The sequence below is a fragment of the Hyla sarda genome, chromosome 4, assembly GCF_029499605.1.
Source record: "Hyla sarda isolate aHylSar1 chromosome 4, aHylSar1.hap1, whole genome shotgun sequence".
Lineage (NCBI taxonomy): Eukaryota > Metazoa > Chordata > Amphibia > Anura > Hylidae > Hyla > Hyla sarda.
This window is the reverse complement of record NC_079192.1, coordinates 214,096,125-214,112,727: the sequence shown is the minus strand read 5'-3', so window position 1 is coordinate 214,112,727 and position 16,603 is coordinate 214,096,125. Positions and strand designations below refer to the sequence as shown.

The window sequence follows — 16,603 nt, the reverse complement described above, 5'->3', positions numbered from 1 at the left end:
GTAATACAGGTTATTTATCATTTCAAGTGAAGACAGTAATGAATCAAGTGTCACAGAACTAAACCTCGCCTAAGAGCAAAGTCTTTGAAACGTCACATATCATAGGAGTATTTCATACAAGTACAAAGTGTTACAATACTAGTAATGTAAAAATTATTGCTTCAACAATACCCTCCAGCAAAAGAAGTTCTTCAGTGAAAGGCTCATGTAAACAGTTTTGAAGGCCATAGACAGCTTTGCACTGATTTTCTTTTAATAATTTTTCTATTAAATATTATTTATGTCCCGTATAAAAAAAATAAACAATGTTCTAAATAGTTTTCATTAATAATTTCATACCATTTAGCTGCTGTGGAGTCTCTGTAAGCCATCCCTCTTTCTTGCTCACAGAAAAAGTTTAGAAAAATTTGATTTCTTTTCGCTCTCCCATGCCTTAAAGCAGATTTATACCCAGGATTTAAGGAGTCAAATTAAGTGCATGGTTTAATAGGATTAGGCATAAGGGTTCAGTCAATACCGATTATATCCATACTTTATGTCTATGCCAAGATATATATGTGTTTATCTTCATATGTTTATTATGATCAAAAGCTCATGGTGCACCCCCCTGCTCCATATCAATCCAGCTCCATCCTGGTCATCAAAAGCAGTCAGACCATACTGCGGCAAGTGCACATTGATGCATTCTTCTCCCGGCTTTCTATACAGCTGACCAGTGTAGAGAGCTGTGTAGGTGCTGAATAGTTGTAAAGTTGCTGGGAGACTGTACCATGGGCTTTTGAGCCCAATTCACATATAAACATTTATATTTTGGCACAGACACAGAGTATAAATATAAAAGAGGTATTGCCTAAATCCGTATGTCTAACCATTGGCTTTAATGTTAGCAGCTTAAAGTGTGAAGAGCGAGGAGAGCATAAATAGAGTGAAGCTCATAAGGAGGAGTGCACACAAAAAACCCCACACACAACCTGAAGACAGGCTAAGCACTTCTCTTCCTGCCTGACACGTCGCTGCACAATCCATGCCCTATCAACTTATAATAGAGCCCATCTTGTACAGCCATGATTGAGGCAGGATGGAGAAGTGCTTAGCAGTGGGTCTGATCACCGAGACCCCCATAGATCAAAACTTTTGACATGTCTCTTTAAGATAACAAAAAAAAATCTTTAAGTTATAGTGACACTTTGAATATCTTTTTTTCTGTCATCAATGCTAAACATTTTCAAATATTCTTTTAATTTCTCCCTATCTCACTTAAAAAAGGTGATCCTGCAGGTGACCTTACAATGAATTCTGGAGATCTGGCTACATAAACTTCTTCAACTAAACTCCAGGGTGTAGTCTGAGCTTGTAAACACATGTTAGACCCTGTTCAATACAATTTTTTTTGTTGTCTTGCATGCAAGAGGATGTATATTCTGTTGTGTTCTTTTGGTATTGACCTATATTAAAAAGAATAAACAGGATCCATTTGGATCCCATTTTTAACACATAAGACAGAAAAGATAACCCTGCCCCCCCAAACCACCCCCCCAAAAAAAAACAACTGTAAAAGGGGATGTATAAAGGCAATTTGAACCTAGCCTTACTCTTCACTCCCTTTGCCTCTCTTTTTTTTCTGCTGCCATCTACCCTCTCTCTGCTGCCATCTACCCTCTCTCTGCTGCCATCTACCCTCTCTCTGCTGCCATCTACCCTATCTCTGCTGCCATCTACCCTCTCTCTGCTGCCATCTACCCTCTCTCTACTGCCATCTACCCTCTCTCTACTGCCATCTACCCTCTCTCTTACTCTCTGCAGCAAAGTGGACTTCAGGATCAGACTACACAAGGTTATTTGAAGCCTTCAACCACGGCACAAAACAGTATAAATCTGCAACATTAGTAAAGTTGCTTCATTCTTCATAATTGGAGGTATAGGAGAAAGAAGAATGCTTGCACAATTACCATATCCTCTAAACTAAAAAATACTGATGTAGAAATGCATAGTATGCCATTTAAACATTTGGAACTGGAGAGTTTAGTGAATATAATGGTATTATGAGACAAATGTTAAGCTCAATTCTGCTCAAATTTTATTCCATTTTGAGTTAAAGGGTTCCCGTCTTGAAAAGTAATGGTATAATGCTACTATTACTATAATATGTAATCACTGTATGATTGGTTCCAGCCACCCTGCAGCCATTTACTTAAGTGTCCATAGGTGGGACTAACACCAGTCACAAAGTGACAACATATGATAGTAATTTGGGAATGCCCCTCTAATTATTCCGGCCTGTAGGTTATCGCTGTTCTTACAGTTTACAGATATGTGCTTAAGCACCAAATGGTTGACTTGGATCAAAAGAAAAACATTATAAACTTACTCAATAAAATAGACTTCCCCTTTTTCTGTGTACGCCATCTCCCAGTTATCAGGCAAGGACCCCAATTCATCATTCTCTTCAGCCTTCAGCTGTTTCCTCAGATCCATGCTTTCCTTTGACTCATCTGGCTGGCCGTACAATGGAGCAGAATAAGGCAGGGATGAAATCTCACCTGAGGCATCTGTACTCTTGTCTTCATGTTCACTTGACTCTACATCAGATATAAAAACACACATTTATCACCTCTGAACTCCAGAGCTCTTCTGGGCATTTCAACAATCAAGTGTCTTCAGTCAAATCATATCACCAATGTTAAATAGATAGCCAGGAAAGTATTGCTGTAACAAGATCTTTGAGAGACTATCTTTTGCTATAATTTTTTTTTTTTTTACAACAAATCTAGAGTCTACAGTGGAGGCACAATAGTATATATTTAAGAGTGACACTTTTTGAGCAATGTAGATCTTGCCTGCTTTGTATAGATGTAACATGCTGTTTACACATGCTATCTGATACTTTTATACTTCCTTTATGTGAACAGCAGGGCTATATTTACAGCTCGGGTGATTCCCCAAACAGTGGAATCTTTTTCATGCAGATCCGTCACACATCAAAAACCACCCAGCAAAAACTACATGTGTTACATGCAAATTTTGTTGCAGATTTATTTTGGATCCCCCCCCCCCCCCCCCTCCCCTGCACAAAAAGTGGTGAAAGTCATCACAATTCCAAAACATACTGAGTGGCTACAAATCTACAGATATGAGCAGCGATTCTTACCAATGTGGATTTACAAAAATGGGGAAACTTTTTTTTTCTCCCTACCACTGCATGGTGGAAGCAACAGCTACATCAAAAGGATTTATACTTTTTTTTACTCACTGAAATGCTGCCCCCTCAACACTGTTGCCTTAGGCAGATATATATTATAAAGACATATGGAGGCTTAAAGGCCATTTATGTTCCACAAGAAACTCTGGGAAGATGGTATAAAAAGAAAGGAAAGATATCTCCTAAACGTGACATCAGTGTTTCATTAGGAGCCTTATAACGATGACTGGGGATTTACAAAAAGCCAGAAATCTCTTCAGAAGGAAAGTTTAAAGGAAACTGACCAGCTGTACAACCGCACCAAACTCAATATATGGTTATAGTGTGAGTGAGTATTATTAAAAAGGGTGGTCACATACTTTAATTGGTCCTGTATTGGCAAAGTTATGCCGGTTTAATCCTCTATTTCCATTGCGCTTCTTTGCAAAATGGAGGCAGGGAGCCAGCTCACTGTGCTTCCCTGTATCCTCAATATCTATTGCTATGCCCACCCCTGAAATGAATATGGAACTGTCTTCACTCTCACATCACTAAAACATGAGAGCATGCTGGCATGTGAGCACTCTAATCTGTGAGCAAAGTGCAGACGCCGCTGCCTCAGAACAGCAGAGTGATCACGCATCGGATGAGAAGTGCAAGAGGGGATTAAATGGATATAACTCTGCCAATACAAGACCAATTAAGGTAAGTGATCACTCAGTTTAAAGATTATCTGACAGCTGGTTCACCCACACTAAACCCAATATAACAGGTAATAGTGTGTGTGAATAGTTGTAAAATGAGGTGTCACTTACTTACAGTGCCTCCTGTGCAGAGTCATGTTAGTGAATACTTTTATGCGCTCCAGCACGCATTAAAGGCAGGGAGCTGGCTCACAGAACACCCCTGCCTCATCTATATTTCGCCTGTGGTCAGCTCCCTCCCCCCTCTTGATTATTAACACTAGGACATGAGAGCCTGCGGGGAAAGGTGCATGTGTCTCTTTACCTGTATCATGGAAGCCTTGCTACACCTGACTCCTGGGCGTAGCAAGGCAGCGGCACCTGCGCTCTTCGCAGAGAGCAGATCGCTCACCTCCCCCCAAAGGCTCTCACAACCTAGTGAAGTGAGAATGAATAATTTCAATAATCAAGACAAGGGTGGGCTGTGGGCAGAATAAAGATGAGGCAGGGGAGCTTGGTGAGTTGGCTCCCCACCTCCAATGTGTGCTGGAGCGCAATATGAATTAAAGTATTCACTAACATAACTCTGCACAAAAGCAAAGATTAAAGTAAGTGACCCCTCTTTTACAGATGTTAGATTCTCTTTAATGCTGTTCACCCGCACTTTAATGCAGTATATTGGGTTTAGTGTGAGTGAACATGCTGGCAGTTTTTCCTTTAACCCCTTAAGGTCCCAGCCCATTTTCACCTTAAGGACCTGGCCATTTTTTGCACATCTGGCCACTGTAACTTTAAGCATTATTAACTCTGGGATGCTTTTACTTTTCATTCTGATTCCGAGATTGTTTTTTCGTGACATATTATACTTTATGCTAGTGGTAAAATTTCGTCAATACTTGCATCATTTCTTGGTGAAAAATTCCAAAATTTGATGAACAAATAGAAAATTTTGCATTTTTTTTTACTTTGAAGCTCTCTGCTTATAAGGAAAATGGACATCCCAAATAAAATGTATATTGATTCACAAATACAATATGTCTACTTTATGTTTGCATCATAAAGTTGACATGTTTTTACTTTTGGAAGACATCAGAGGGCTTCAAATTTCAGCAGCAATTTTCAAATTTTCCACAAAATTTTCAAAATCTAAATTTTTCAGGGACCAGTTCAGTTTAGAAGTGGATTTTAATGCCCTTCATATTAAAAATACCCCATAAATGACCCCATTATAAAAACTGCACCCCTCAAGGATAGAAATCACCCTTAAATTTGTAATCCAATTTCTCTTGAGTAAGGAAATACCTCATATGTGTATGTCAAGTCCTCTGTGGGTGCAATAGAAGGCTCAGAAGGGAAGGAGCAACAGTGGGATTTTGGAGAGTGAGTATTTCTGAAATGCCCCCCAAAATTTGTAACCCCATCTCTTCTGAGTATGGAAATACCCCATGTGTGGACGTCAAGTGCTCTGCTGGCGCATTACAATGCCCAGAAGAGAAGGAGTCCCATTTGGCTTTTGGAAAGCAAATTTTGCTGAAATGGTTTTTGGGGGGCATGTCGCATTTAGGAAGCCCCTATGGTGCCAGAACAGCACATGTATACTATTTTGGAAACTATACCCCTCAAGAAATGTAACAAGGGGTACAGTGAGCCTTAACACCTCACAGATATTTGACAAATTTCTGCTAAAGTTGGACGTGAAAATGACAAATTTGATTTTTTTCACAAAAATGCTGGTGTTACCCCAAATTTTTCATTTTCACAAGGGGTAATAGGAGAAAAAGCCTGCCAAAATTTGTAACCCCATCTCTTCTGAGTATGGAAATACCCCATGTGTGGATGTAAAGTGCTCTGCGGGCGAACTACAATGCTCAGAAGAGCATTGAACTTTTGGAGAGAGAATTTGATTGGAATAGATGTTGTGGGGCCATGTGGCTTAACAAAGCCCCCCGTGGTGCCAGAAAAGTGGACCCCCCCATGTGACCCCATTTTGGAAATTAGACCCCTCACAGAATTTAATAAGGGGTGCAGTGAGCATTTACACCCCACTGGTGTTTGACAGATCTTTGGAACAGTGGGCTGTGCAAATGAATTTTTTTTTTTCATTTCCACGGACCACTATTCCAAAAATCTGTCAGACACCTGTGGTGTGTAAATGCTCACTGTACCCCTTATTAAATTCTGTGAGGGGTGTTGTTTCCAAAATGGGGTCACATGTGGGGGGTTCACTGTTCTGGCACTATGGGGGCTTTGTAAACACACATGGCCTTCAATTTTGGACACATTCTCTCTCCAAAATCCCAATGGCGCTCCTTCTCTACTAAGCATTGTAGTGCACCCGCAGAGCACTTTACATCCACATATGGGGCATGTTCTTACTCAGAAGCATTGGGGTTACAAATTTTGGGGGACTTTTTTCCAATTCTCCCTTGTGAAAATGAAATATGTAGGGTAACACCAGCATTTTAGTGACATTTTTTTTTCTCATTTTCACATTAAACTTTATCGGAAATTCGTCAAACACTTGTGGGGTGTTAAGGCTCATTATACCCCTTGTTACATTCTGTGAGGGGTGTAGTTTCCAAAATGGGGTCACATGTGGGTGTTTATTGTTTTTTGTTTATGTCAGAACCACTGTAAAATCAGCCACCCCTGTGCAAATCTCCAATTTAATCCTCAAATGTACATGGTGTGCTCTCACTTCTGAGCCATGTTGTGCGCCTGCAGATCACTTTACACCCACATACGGGGGTATTTCCGTACTGAGGAGAAATTGCGTAAGGAATTTTGAGGGTCTTTTTTTCCTTTTACCGTTTGTGAAAATTAAAAGTATTGGGCAACACCAGCATGTTAGTATAAAAAAAATAAATTTTTTTACACTAACATGCTGGTGTAGACCCCAACTTTACCTTTTCATAAGGGGTAAAAGGAGAAAAAGCCCCCCAAAATTATTAACGCAATTTCTCCCGGGTACCGAAATACCCCATATGTGGCCCTAAACTATTTCCTTGAAATACAACAGGGCTCCAAAATGAGAGAGCGCCATGCGCATTTGAGGCCTATTTTGGGGATTTGCATCCGCCACCAAAATACCCTACGGCAGTATTTCCCAAACAGGGTATTTCCAGCTTTTGCAAAACTCCCAGCATGCCTTGACAGTGGCTGTCCAGCATTACTGGGAGTTGTTGTTTTTCAACAGCTGGACGCTCCGTTTTGGAAACGGTGCCGTACAAGATGTTTTTTTTTTTTATTGGGGGGGGGGGGACTGTGCAGGGGAATATGTATATGTTGTGTTTTACTTTTTATTTTGTGTAGTACAATGTAGTGTTTTTAGGGTACATTCACACAGGCGGGGGTTTACAGTGAGTTTCTTGCTGGGAGTTTTAGCTGCGGCTGAAAATTTGCCACATCTGAAACTTGCAGCAGAAAACTCGATTTAAACCCCTGCCCGTGTAAATGTACACTGTACATTCACATCGGGGGGGGGGGGGGGGGGGGGGGGGGGGGGTCAAACCTCCAGCTGTTTCAAAACTACAACTCCCAGCATGCACTGACAGACCATACATGCTGGGAGTTGTAGTTATGCAACAGCTGGATGCACATTGGTTGCACAACACTGAGAGTTTGTTACTTAACTCAGTGTTTCGCAACCAGTGTGCCTCCAGCTGTTGCAAAACTACTACTCCCAGCATGTACAGTCTCTCAGTGCATGCTGGGAGTTGTAGTTTTGACACAGCTGGAGGCACACTGGTTGCGAAACACTGAGTTAGGACACAAACTCTGCTTCACAACCAATGTGTCTCCAGCTGTTGCAAAACTACAACACTCAGCATGCATTGACAATCGAAGGGAATGCTGAGAGTTGTAGTTTTGCAACAGCTGGAGGCGTATCCTGCCGCCGGAACTGCCGACGCTGCTGCCACCGCTCCTGCCACTGGGACCGCCGCCGCCACTCCTGAGAGGTAAGAGACCCCCGCCGTCCCCGATCTCCGCCCCGATTACCGCCCAGCAGGACAATGATTGGTCGGTCGTTCTGACTGATCAATCACGTGATCATGAGGTGGCACGGGTGTCACCTCACTCCTGCTGGGTAAGGGTGAATGGGGCTAACTCGGACAGCCCCATTCACCCTTTTTTTCTGGGACCCGGATCACTAGAGACACGATTGACCCGGAATCGACGTAAATCGCCGGTCTGAATTGGCCGGCGATTTGTGGCGATTGCAGACATGGAAGGTCTCAGGACCCCCCAGGGGTTTGCACGGGGTGCCTTCTGATAGATCATTGGTATACATCTGTATGAAGGTCATTGCCCTGGATGCTGGCTGGATGCAAATAGGCCTATTGTTGGGGGACCATAGGGGTAAGACTATTATTAATTAAATTTATATATATATATATATATATATATATATATATTTTTTTTTTTTTTTTTTTAAACCGACCGAGAAGACTTTTATGGAAATCCAGACCACATTTACTTCTAGTATTTTTGAATATGTGTTATAAAATTGTACTGACCCCTTCCTCTGTGCAGAGCTATAATATTGTTGTTTCCAATTCTTTTTTTTATTTATTTTGTTTACAATCAGTCATCAAATCACACACACACTGGTTACCAAATCACAGTATTAAATTTAACACACATACTAAAGAAGAAACACCGATCCAGTGAACAAATCAATGTAATACTAAAGGGGTACTCCGGTGGAAAACTTTTTTAGTTTTTTAAAACAACTGGTGCCAGAAAGTTAAACAGATTTGTAAATTATACAAAAAAAAGAAGATTGCAGCAGCACACTTGGTCAAAAAATGGAGGCTCTTAGTGCACTTTTTGATCGAAACGTGTCACCCCCGATCCACCACGCGGAGGTGACCTCATTTCGGATGGGACCCTAACACACATTCTGAGCCTAACACTCAGAACACTCACCTCTACTGGGCATATAGCCTCTGACTGGGTGACATGCTGGATCCATTATCAATTAAAATTAAAATACCTCCTGTGAAAAAGGGGAGGTGTGCACAGCTACAGAGGGTGCCATTCCCCTTAAAGGGGTACTCCACCCCTAGACATCTTATCCCCTATCCAAAGGATAGAGGATAAGATGTCAGATCGCCACGGTCCCGCTGCTGGGGATCCCCGGGATCCCCACTGCGGCACCGCGCTATCATTACAGCACAGAGCGAGTACGCTCTGTGCGTAATGACGGGCGATACAGGGGACGGAGCAGCGTGACATCACGGCCCATCCCCTAATGCAAGTCTATGGCAGGGGGTGTGACGGCCACCACGCCCCCTCCCATAGACTTGTATTGAAAGGGGCGGGCCGTGACGTCACGAGGGGCGGAGCCGTGACGTAAGGATGCTCCGGCCCCTGTACTGCTCGTCATTACGTGCAGAGCGAACTCGCTCTGTGCTGTAATGATAGCGCGGTGCCGCAGTGGGGATCCCGGGGATCCCCAGCAGCAGGACCGCGGCGATCTGACATCTTATCCCCTATCCTTTGGATAGGGGATAAGATGTCTAGGTGCGGAGTACCCCTTTAAGTTGCAAAAAAAACTAAAAGTGTGCTGCTGCAATCTTCTTTTTTTGCATTCTCTGTATTTGCCCCAGCAGCGTGCACCCGTGTATTAGGTAGTTGTGCTGGCTATTTTTCTTTTTCTTTTTTTGCAACTTAGGGGGAATGGCACCCTCTGTAGCCGTGCACCCCTCCCCTTTTTCACAGGAGGTATTTTAATTTTAATTGATAATGGATCTAGCATGTCACCCAGTCAGAGGCTATATGACCAGTAGAGGTGAGTGTTATGAGTGTTAGGCTCAGAATGTGTGTTAGGGTCCCATCCGAAATGAGGCCACCTTCGCGTGGTGGATGGGAGGGACATGTTTTGATCAAAAAGTGCGCTAAGACCCACCATTATTTGACCAAGTGTGCTGCTGCAACCTTCTTTTTTTGTATCTCTGTATTTGCCACAGCAGCGTGCACACGTGAATTAGGTAGTTGTGCTGGCTATTTTTCTTTTTGTAGATTTGTAAATTACTTCTATTAAAAAATCTGAATCCTTCCAGTACTTATTAGCTGCTGAATACTAGAGGAAATTCTTTTCTTTTTGGAACACAGTGCTCTCTGCTTAGACCTGTTTAGATCCTCTCAATATATTCATGGGCCTGATTTAGTCAGTTAATGCCACTTTCTTTTTGTGCTCATACTTACCATGATCCGTCTCCAGACAGTCACCCGCATCATGTTGTTTATATGATTACATCCACCTCGCAATTATCTGCCTGTGTATTCTGTGTACCCATCTCCTTTCTGCTTTTTATGACAATGTTATCTATATGTTTGTACATCAATAAAGATTTTCTATGATTAATATTTCATGGATTGGTTCACTATGGTCCTTGTTTTTTCGGTGTTTCTATGTTAATTGATCAGATGATAAGGGTTCTCAGATAGCCTTTATTGTTTTTTGGTAATGACACATACTAAAGTAGCACAGAAGTACAACACACAGCAAAGACACATATACTGCACTACACAGTATATTACACCTCTGCACTGCATCCACAGTCTAATAAAGCACCATGTGTCAAAGAAAAACAAAATTACCAGCCAGTGATAAGGAATATGAAAAAGAGGGAAAGGAACTAGGAATCCAAAGCTTTGTTAAAGAACAGGGGTATTAGTCCTCTTCTTCCTCAACATCCAAACTCTCCATGATGGAATAGTCTCTTAGCAGGTTGCAAACCAGCCTGTGGCAGTCCTGGATTGGCATTCACTCCAAGCTTATAATCAGGCGTTTCCTGGCATGGCAGTTGTTTGCAATCAAGTTCTGTATTCATTTACATAGCATATGTAAACAAATTCATCTCTAAAAAGTATAACTGTACTGACCTGGTGTGACTGCTACTCCATTTCCATTGATGACAGGTCTTTCCTCTTCCTCTTCTTCTGGAGGTTCAATCCCAGTCTTCTCCATGTTGCTTACAGATTTATTGCGTTTGCGTTTCCCCTCAACTCTTGGAATGCCACCAGGAAAAATATGGTCTGTTGCATTTAATAAGAGTGGAGCAGGTTCAGCTGGGGGCTTTGGAGTGCCGTAGTAATTCTCTGTGAATAAGTGTAACATTTTCAGTTTATTATTAAATAACTAAAAATGTAAAATAACGACTTTTACAGTCCATTTTGGAAAGTTGCTATGTAACAACTTGTAAATGAGAGATCAAAATAAAATGTATATATATATATATATATATATATATATATATATATATATAGCTGTTGGCTGGAATTAGCAATCAAGCATCTGGCCGTGTTACTGTTCAGTGATTAACTATTGAAATGAAAAATGATCAGCTGCCTCAGTTCTTGTTGTCTTTCGCATTGTTCATCCCTTACAATTTTCATGGTTAATTATGCCCTGCTTGCAACTTTCTGTGATAACCAATGAATGAACCACAGTTAAGCAAAATATTTTTAAAACCTTTAAACAGTTTTCCTACGTTTACCTAAATATGGTTAGCCTGGATTAAAGAATAATTTCCAAATAGTTACAATGAAACCTCCAGAGAAATAGAGCTTTTCATTCACCTTAGTACTCTACGGTTTTAGGTCCGTCCACAAAACCGGATACGGGTCAAAAATGAGCCAACCGGAGGCACCGTTTGACTCTGGTCGGCTCATTAAAGTAAATGGATTTTAGCACTGGTCCGGCTGGGGTACGGGAGCGCGTGGTTTTTCCCTCCCCAGCCGGATCCAGCAACCGTACAGTGAAAAGGAGGTGTGAATGCAGCCTTATATAACCTGGCAGAGTGGCTTGTTGAATTTCTCCCACTTGACACCTAGCACTCAGGGCATATGGCCCTCCAGCTGTGTCCTGAAAGATATAATCAACCTGGAAAACTATAACAAACAAAAACTGTCTACAAACATTTGGTATTCAAAAAGCAGTAATGAAGCTTAGAATAACCTGGTCCAGAACAGAGACTTTTCATGAGACATAATATAAAGAAAGAAATCATATAAACCCAGTATAAAGAATTTAGCACTGTGCCGCAGGTGATATTTTTTCCAGCTTATTTTTCTGCCATAAGGGTACGTTCACACGTAGGCAGATTTGATGCACAGGATTTGATGCACAGGATTTTCTGCTGCAGATTTCAAAGTAAACTAAATGACTGAGCACAGCTTCTAATCTGCAGTTACAAATCCTGCGCATCAAGTCTGCACTTTCAACAAACTGCAGGTTTGTGTTTTTTTTTTTTTACTTTATTGCAAATATATGATTCCTATTAGAGAGATAAAAAAGAAACAGTGCACTTAGTGTTCGATGTGTCATTTTACGTAAGCAGGCCTACAAGGTAAGCTACCTTGAAATAGAAGTATGATGCTCATCCTGAGTAACACGTGTGTGCTTTGCAGCCTGTGTCCAGGGCCGGCTCCACCTATAGGCAAAATAGGCAGCCGGCTAGAGTGCCCTCTTGATGGGGGCGCCGTTCTGCTCTCCGCAAGTAATGTTTTTCTTGCAGTCGTGACAGCCGCTAAGTTGTCACCCCAGTAGTCAGGTGATTACATGAGGAGGAGTTTTGTTACAGTGTGTAACCCCAATAGTAAGGAGATTACATGAGGAGGGCATTTGTTACAGCGTGTCACCCCAGTAGTAGTGTGGGGTGTACCAATGGGAGGAGTCAAGGGGGCTGCAAAATCAGCTTTTGCCTAGGGTGGCAAAAATCCTTGCACCAACTCTGCCTCTGTCTTAGTAAAAAAACAGCAGGATAAGGGATGACTAACGGATGGCTAGGGGTCCGAATGCTGGGATCCCCACCGAAGCCCGGAATGGAGGACAAATGTCCTTTGAATTCGGAGGCAGTGTGAACGCACAGCCAGTGCGCCACTCATTTACGAGCTCATTAATTCGGAAGACATTTCCCCTCTGTTCTGGAGATCTGTGGAGGTCTCAGTGATGAGACACTTTCGATCGAACCCCAGGGGTTCGGTGAGTCAGTCTTGCGGGTTCAGTGGAGGTAAAGACACACTCCCGACTTATCTGATTCGTGATGACACGCCCCGCTTGTCCATCATTGGCTGTAGGTGATCATGTCCCACCTAACAGATCTCAGAGTACTGTTATACCCTACTGTAAAGTAAGCCTCCTATCCTTTGTGGCTCTGCTCCTACGCGATTGCCTGCATGCGTCCCACGCTGGAACGAACCACTTCCGGCAAGGCCTCCCGTGATGCACTTCCGATCCCGCGGCGTCTTAAACAGACTCAGCCAGACGGTCCCTCTGTCAAGCGGAAAAGCCTGGACGCACGGACGCTGCGGGAACAGGTAGGCACACTCAACTACCACTACCTTCACTCAATGCCTGGTTAACTGTGTCTAGTTCATAATTAACCCTATCCTTACACTGAATCACCACTGCCTGTATTCAATATTTGTTTATCTGTGCCTATCATCTTTTTTAACCTTATCCCTAACTAGCTACCCCTATCATATTTTATTTTTCCAATTAAGAAGGGTTCGGTGAATGCGCATATGAAACTGGTGGGGTTCAGTACCTCCAACAAGGTTAAAAACCACTCTACTAGTTAATATCGATAGGGAATAACTTTTGATGATACCTGTTTAAAAATAGAAATCACCAAAAATATAATCACAAATAAGGCTAAAATAAAACTTAACCTTTATTACTTAAGTTTAAAATCAGTCACTAACCCCATACAAGGGCTGACATTCACACATGGTGAGCCAAAGGTCCAGGCCTCTAACTTAAGTGTAAAGAGACTAGTGGCAGAAAAGGATGGCGTCAACCATGAAGATGGTCCCTGTTCTTACCTATGGGTATGTTCACACGTACAGGATATGCTGCATATTTTTTCTGCGTATTTTGTGCAGCTGATTTTACTACCCATTAACTTCAATGGGTAGCAAAATCAGCTGCACAAAATATGCAGAAAAAATGTAGACGTACCCTAAAAAAAAAAAAAAAAAAAAAAAAAAAAGGAGCTAGCCCAAGGATGAGAGAATAGGAGGTTAGGGCCACTGAGTTACCAATCATAAAGGAAAAAAACAAGTCGAGGTTAGATTGAGGCCACAAAGCCACAAATTGCAAATAACATAGCAATGCAAAAAAACTTTTCCCTCTATTAATATTGCTAAAATCAATCAAGAATTGATTTGGTATACATATATATATATATATATATGTAAAAGTCACAATTATTTCTAAAAGATAACAGTAATTTCAAATTTTTTCTAATATTTCAACATGGGATTGCTGTAGTGACTATTTCTTCCAGACATCTACTGACAGTGGTAAGAAAACTTTTGCAAAATATATATTTGGTCTGGGGAAGATTTTTATAAATACTTTCTTTTAACTCCTTTTACCTGATTTTGTTATTACTGCACCAATTCTCTCTCCGAACATTGCAGTATCTTTCGAAAGCTCAATAATAATGTTCAGATGACAATGATAAAGAAAGATAAAGAAATTTACTTTAACTAACATGTTTTTGCAGTATCATGGGAAATACCTGTACAAACCTGTTACATTAATTATATTTATATAAATTAGAAGACAATGGAGGTATCTTGCAGTTAAGGTGGGGGGGTTTGTCACTCACTGATAGCTGGTATCTTGGGAAATTTGCTGTGGAAAATTAGCTCTGAGCCATTTTGTGTTTTTTTTTTTTTTCTGCGAGAAGCTCATGAAACTACGTTTGTAGCTGGAGTGCTTTGAAATCTATCCACAGCTCCGACAGATGGCACGTCTTGAGCAATTATACTTCACTCATGCTTTGCTAGCTGATCAATGTCTTTCAAGCAAAGCTCTGGGAATCACATTGGTAAGGTCAGAAACTGGGGGGATAGCTTTTCACTCTTCCCATCAGTAATTCTTCACAGCCAACCCTCCCAACCAATGCTAAATCATTTGAAAATCGGACGCCATTGATTATAGAGCTCAAATGTGTAATAGGAGCACATTCTGTAGATTGACCACACTACTGTTGTTCCAGCAGACAGTTTAACATGTTAAAAAGACAACAGACATTCTAGAGAAAAGCATTTTGTTGTTGAATTAAGTCAGTACTGCACCAGATTAACCCTTTAAAGGGGTTATCCAGTGGAATTAGTACATTTGTTATTTTCCCTAGGCTGCCTACAAAAATAACATACACTTTGACTCATGTTCCGCCACTTCTATCTTGGCTCTGGTATTAGGGGTGCCCCATCCACGGCCAGTGACTCTTCTTTTTAACGAGCTGCAGAGCATAGCGTCTAGATCCGGGGGAACTCACCATGCAGCTCACCAATCAAGGTTGGACACCACTCCAGCCGGCTCAGGTGAAACAGAGATGGAGATGGGGCACCTTGATCCCGGAGCCATGGGGGAGCAGCGGAAGGTAAATTAAAGTATTTGTTATTTTTTGTAGGCAGCCTGGAGACAATAATACATTAACTAATTTCACTTGATAAACAGTTTAATAGATTTAATAGTTAAAGGGGTTATCCACCATAAGGTAATTTTAGTACATACCTGCCAGGCTATCGTTTTGTGAACTAAGCATTTCCTGTTGGAGTTCAGTCTCTTAAACTAAACATCCCATAGTCACTTTCCTCCCTCCCATACATCAGCCACCCCACCCATTGCAGCACAAAGGAACTGCATCCATTCAGTGTTTTCTAATCAGGGTGCCTACAGCTGTTGCAAAATGAACTCTCTCCCTCCCAGTGGTTGTTCCACCCATTGAAGCAGGACAGACTCCCTTTGCACAACTGACTAGTGATGTCAGGTCTCCATGCACTGCAACTTGGGAAATCCGGAGACAACAGTAATTTTGTATGCTGTTAAAAATAAATATTGGGGCGATAACCACAGAAGAAATTTGAGAAAACTGTCACACACAGGTACAGACACTATATTATGAACTACACAAACTTTACAGCCCTTGTAGCATAGACAAATAAAAAAAGATCCTGGAATACCCCTTTAAAGTAGTATGTCACAAGCATGTCAATCAGATGGCTTAGGCAAGGCGTTGGCATGATCACTGTGGGAGCCAGGCTGTGCCAAATTATCTTATGATGGACATCGCTTAAACTCTTAGATGCTGTGCTCAATAGCTAACATGGCATCTAGGAAGTTTGCAGCAGTTTGTCATTGCAGCTGGGGGCAGTATGTACAGTAAAAAAAATCCGACAATTTGTGTCATAATAACAACAGCAGTTGCTTCCCCCCCCCCCAAAAAAAAAAATGTAAATTGTACCAAAAACAACATTGTGGCTCGCAAAAAAAGTCCACAATCGCCTGCATTTTTTGAACAAGAACAAAGTAATGAGTCTTGAAATGCAGTGCAAGACTCAGAAGTTCAGCATGACTGCAAAACATATATATTTGTTATTGTATTGATCAAATTGACCCAAAGTTTAAAGGGGTACTCCAGTGGAAAACTTTTTATTTTAAATCAGCTGGTGCCAGAAAGTTAAACAGATTTGTAAATCACTTCTATTAAAAAATCTTAATCCTTCCAATGCATTTTATGGGCTGTATACTACATGCTTTTCTTTTTGGATTTCTCTGATGTCACGACCACAGTGCTCTCTGCTGACCTCTGCTGTCCATTTTAGGAACTGTCCAGAGCAGCATATGTTTGCTATGGGGATTTTCTCTGCTCTGGATAATTCCAAAAAGAGTCAGCATAGAGCACTGTGGTCGTGACATCAGAGACATCCAAAAAGA

General features: G+C 41.5%; 1 protein-coding gene across 14 annotated transcripts in view; it reads right to left on the bottom strand.

Moving 5' to 3' along the window:
* MAGI2 (membrane associated guanylate kinase, WW and PDZ domain containing 2) overlaps window positions 1–16,603 on the bottom strand; it is a 923,418-nt gene that overhangs the window by 347,750 nt on the left and 559,065 nt on the right. For all 14 annotated transcript variants that reach the window (XR_008892612.1, XM_056573436.1, XM_056573435.1 and 11 more), the window contains 2 exons: window positions 10,753–10,968; window positions 2,369–2,579 (listed from right to left, as the gene is read on the bottom strand). Coding sequence is in view for 13 of the 14 variants with exons in the window: in XM_056573436.1 (XP_056429411.1) it covers window positions 2,369–2,579; window positions 10,753–10,968 (427 nt within the window). In the remaining variant the exon portion in view is untranslated. The remainder of the gene's footprint in view (window positions 1–2,368; window positions 2,580–10,752; window positions 10,969–16,603) is intronic.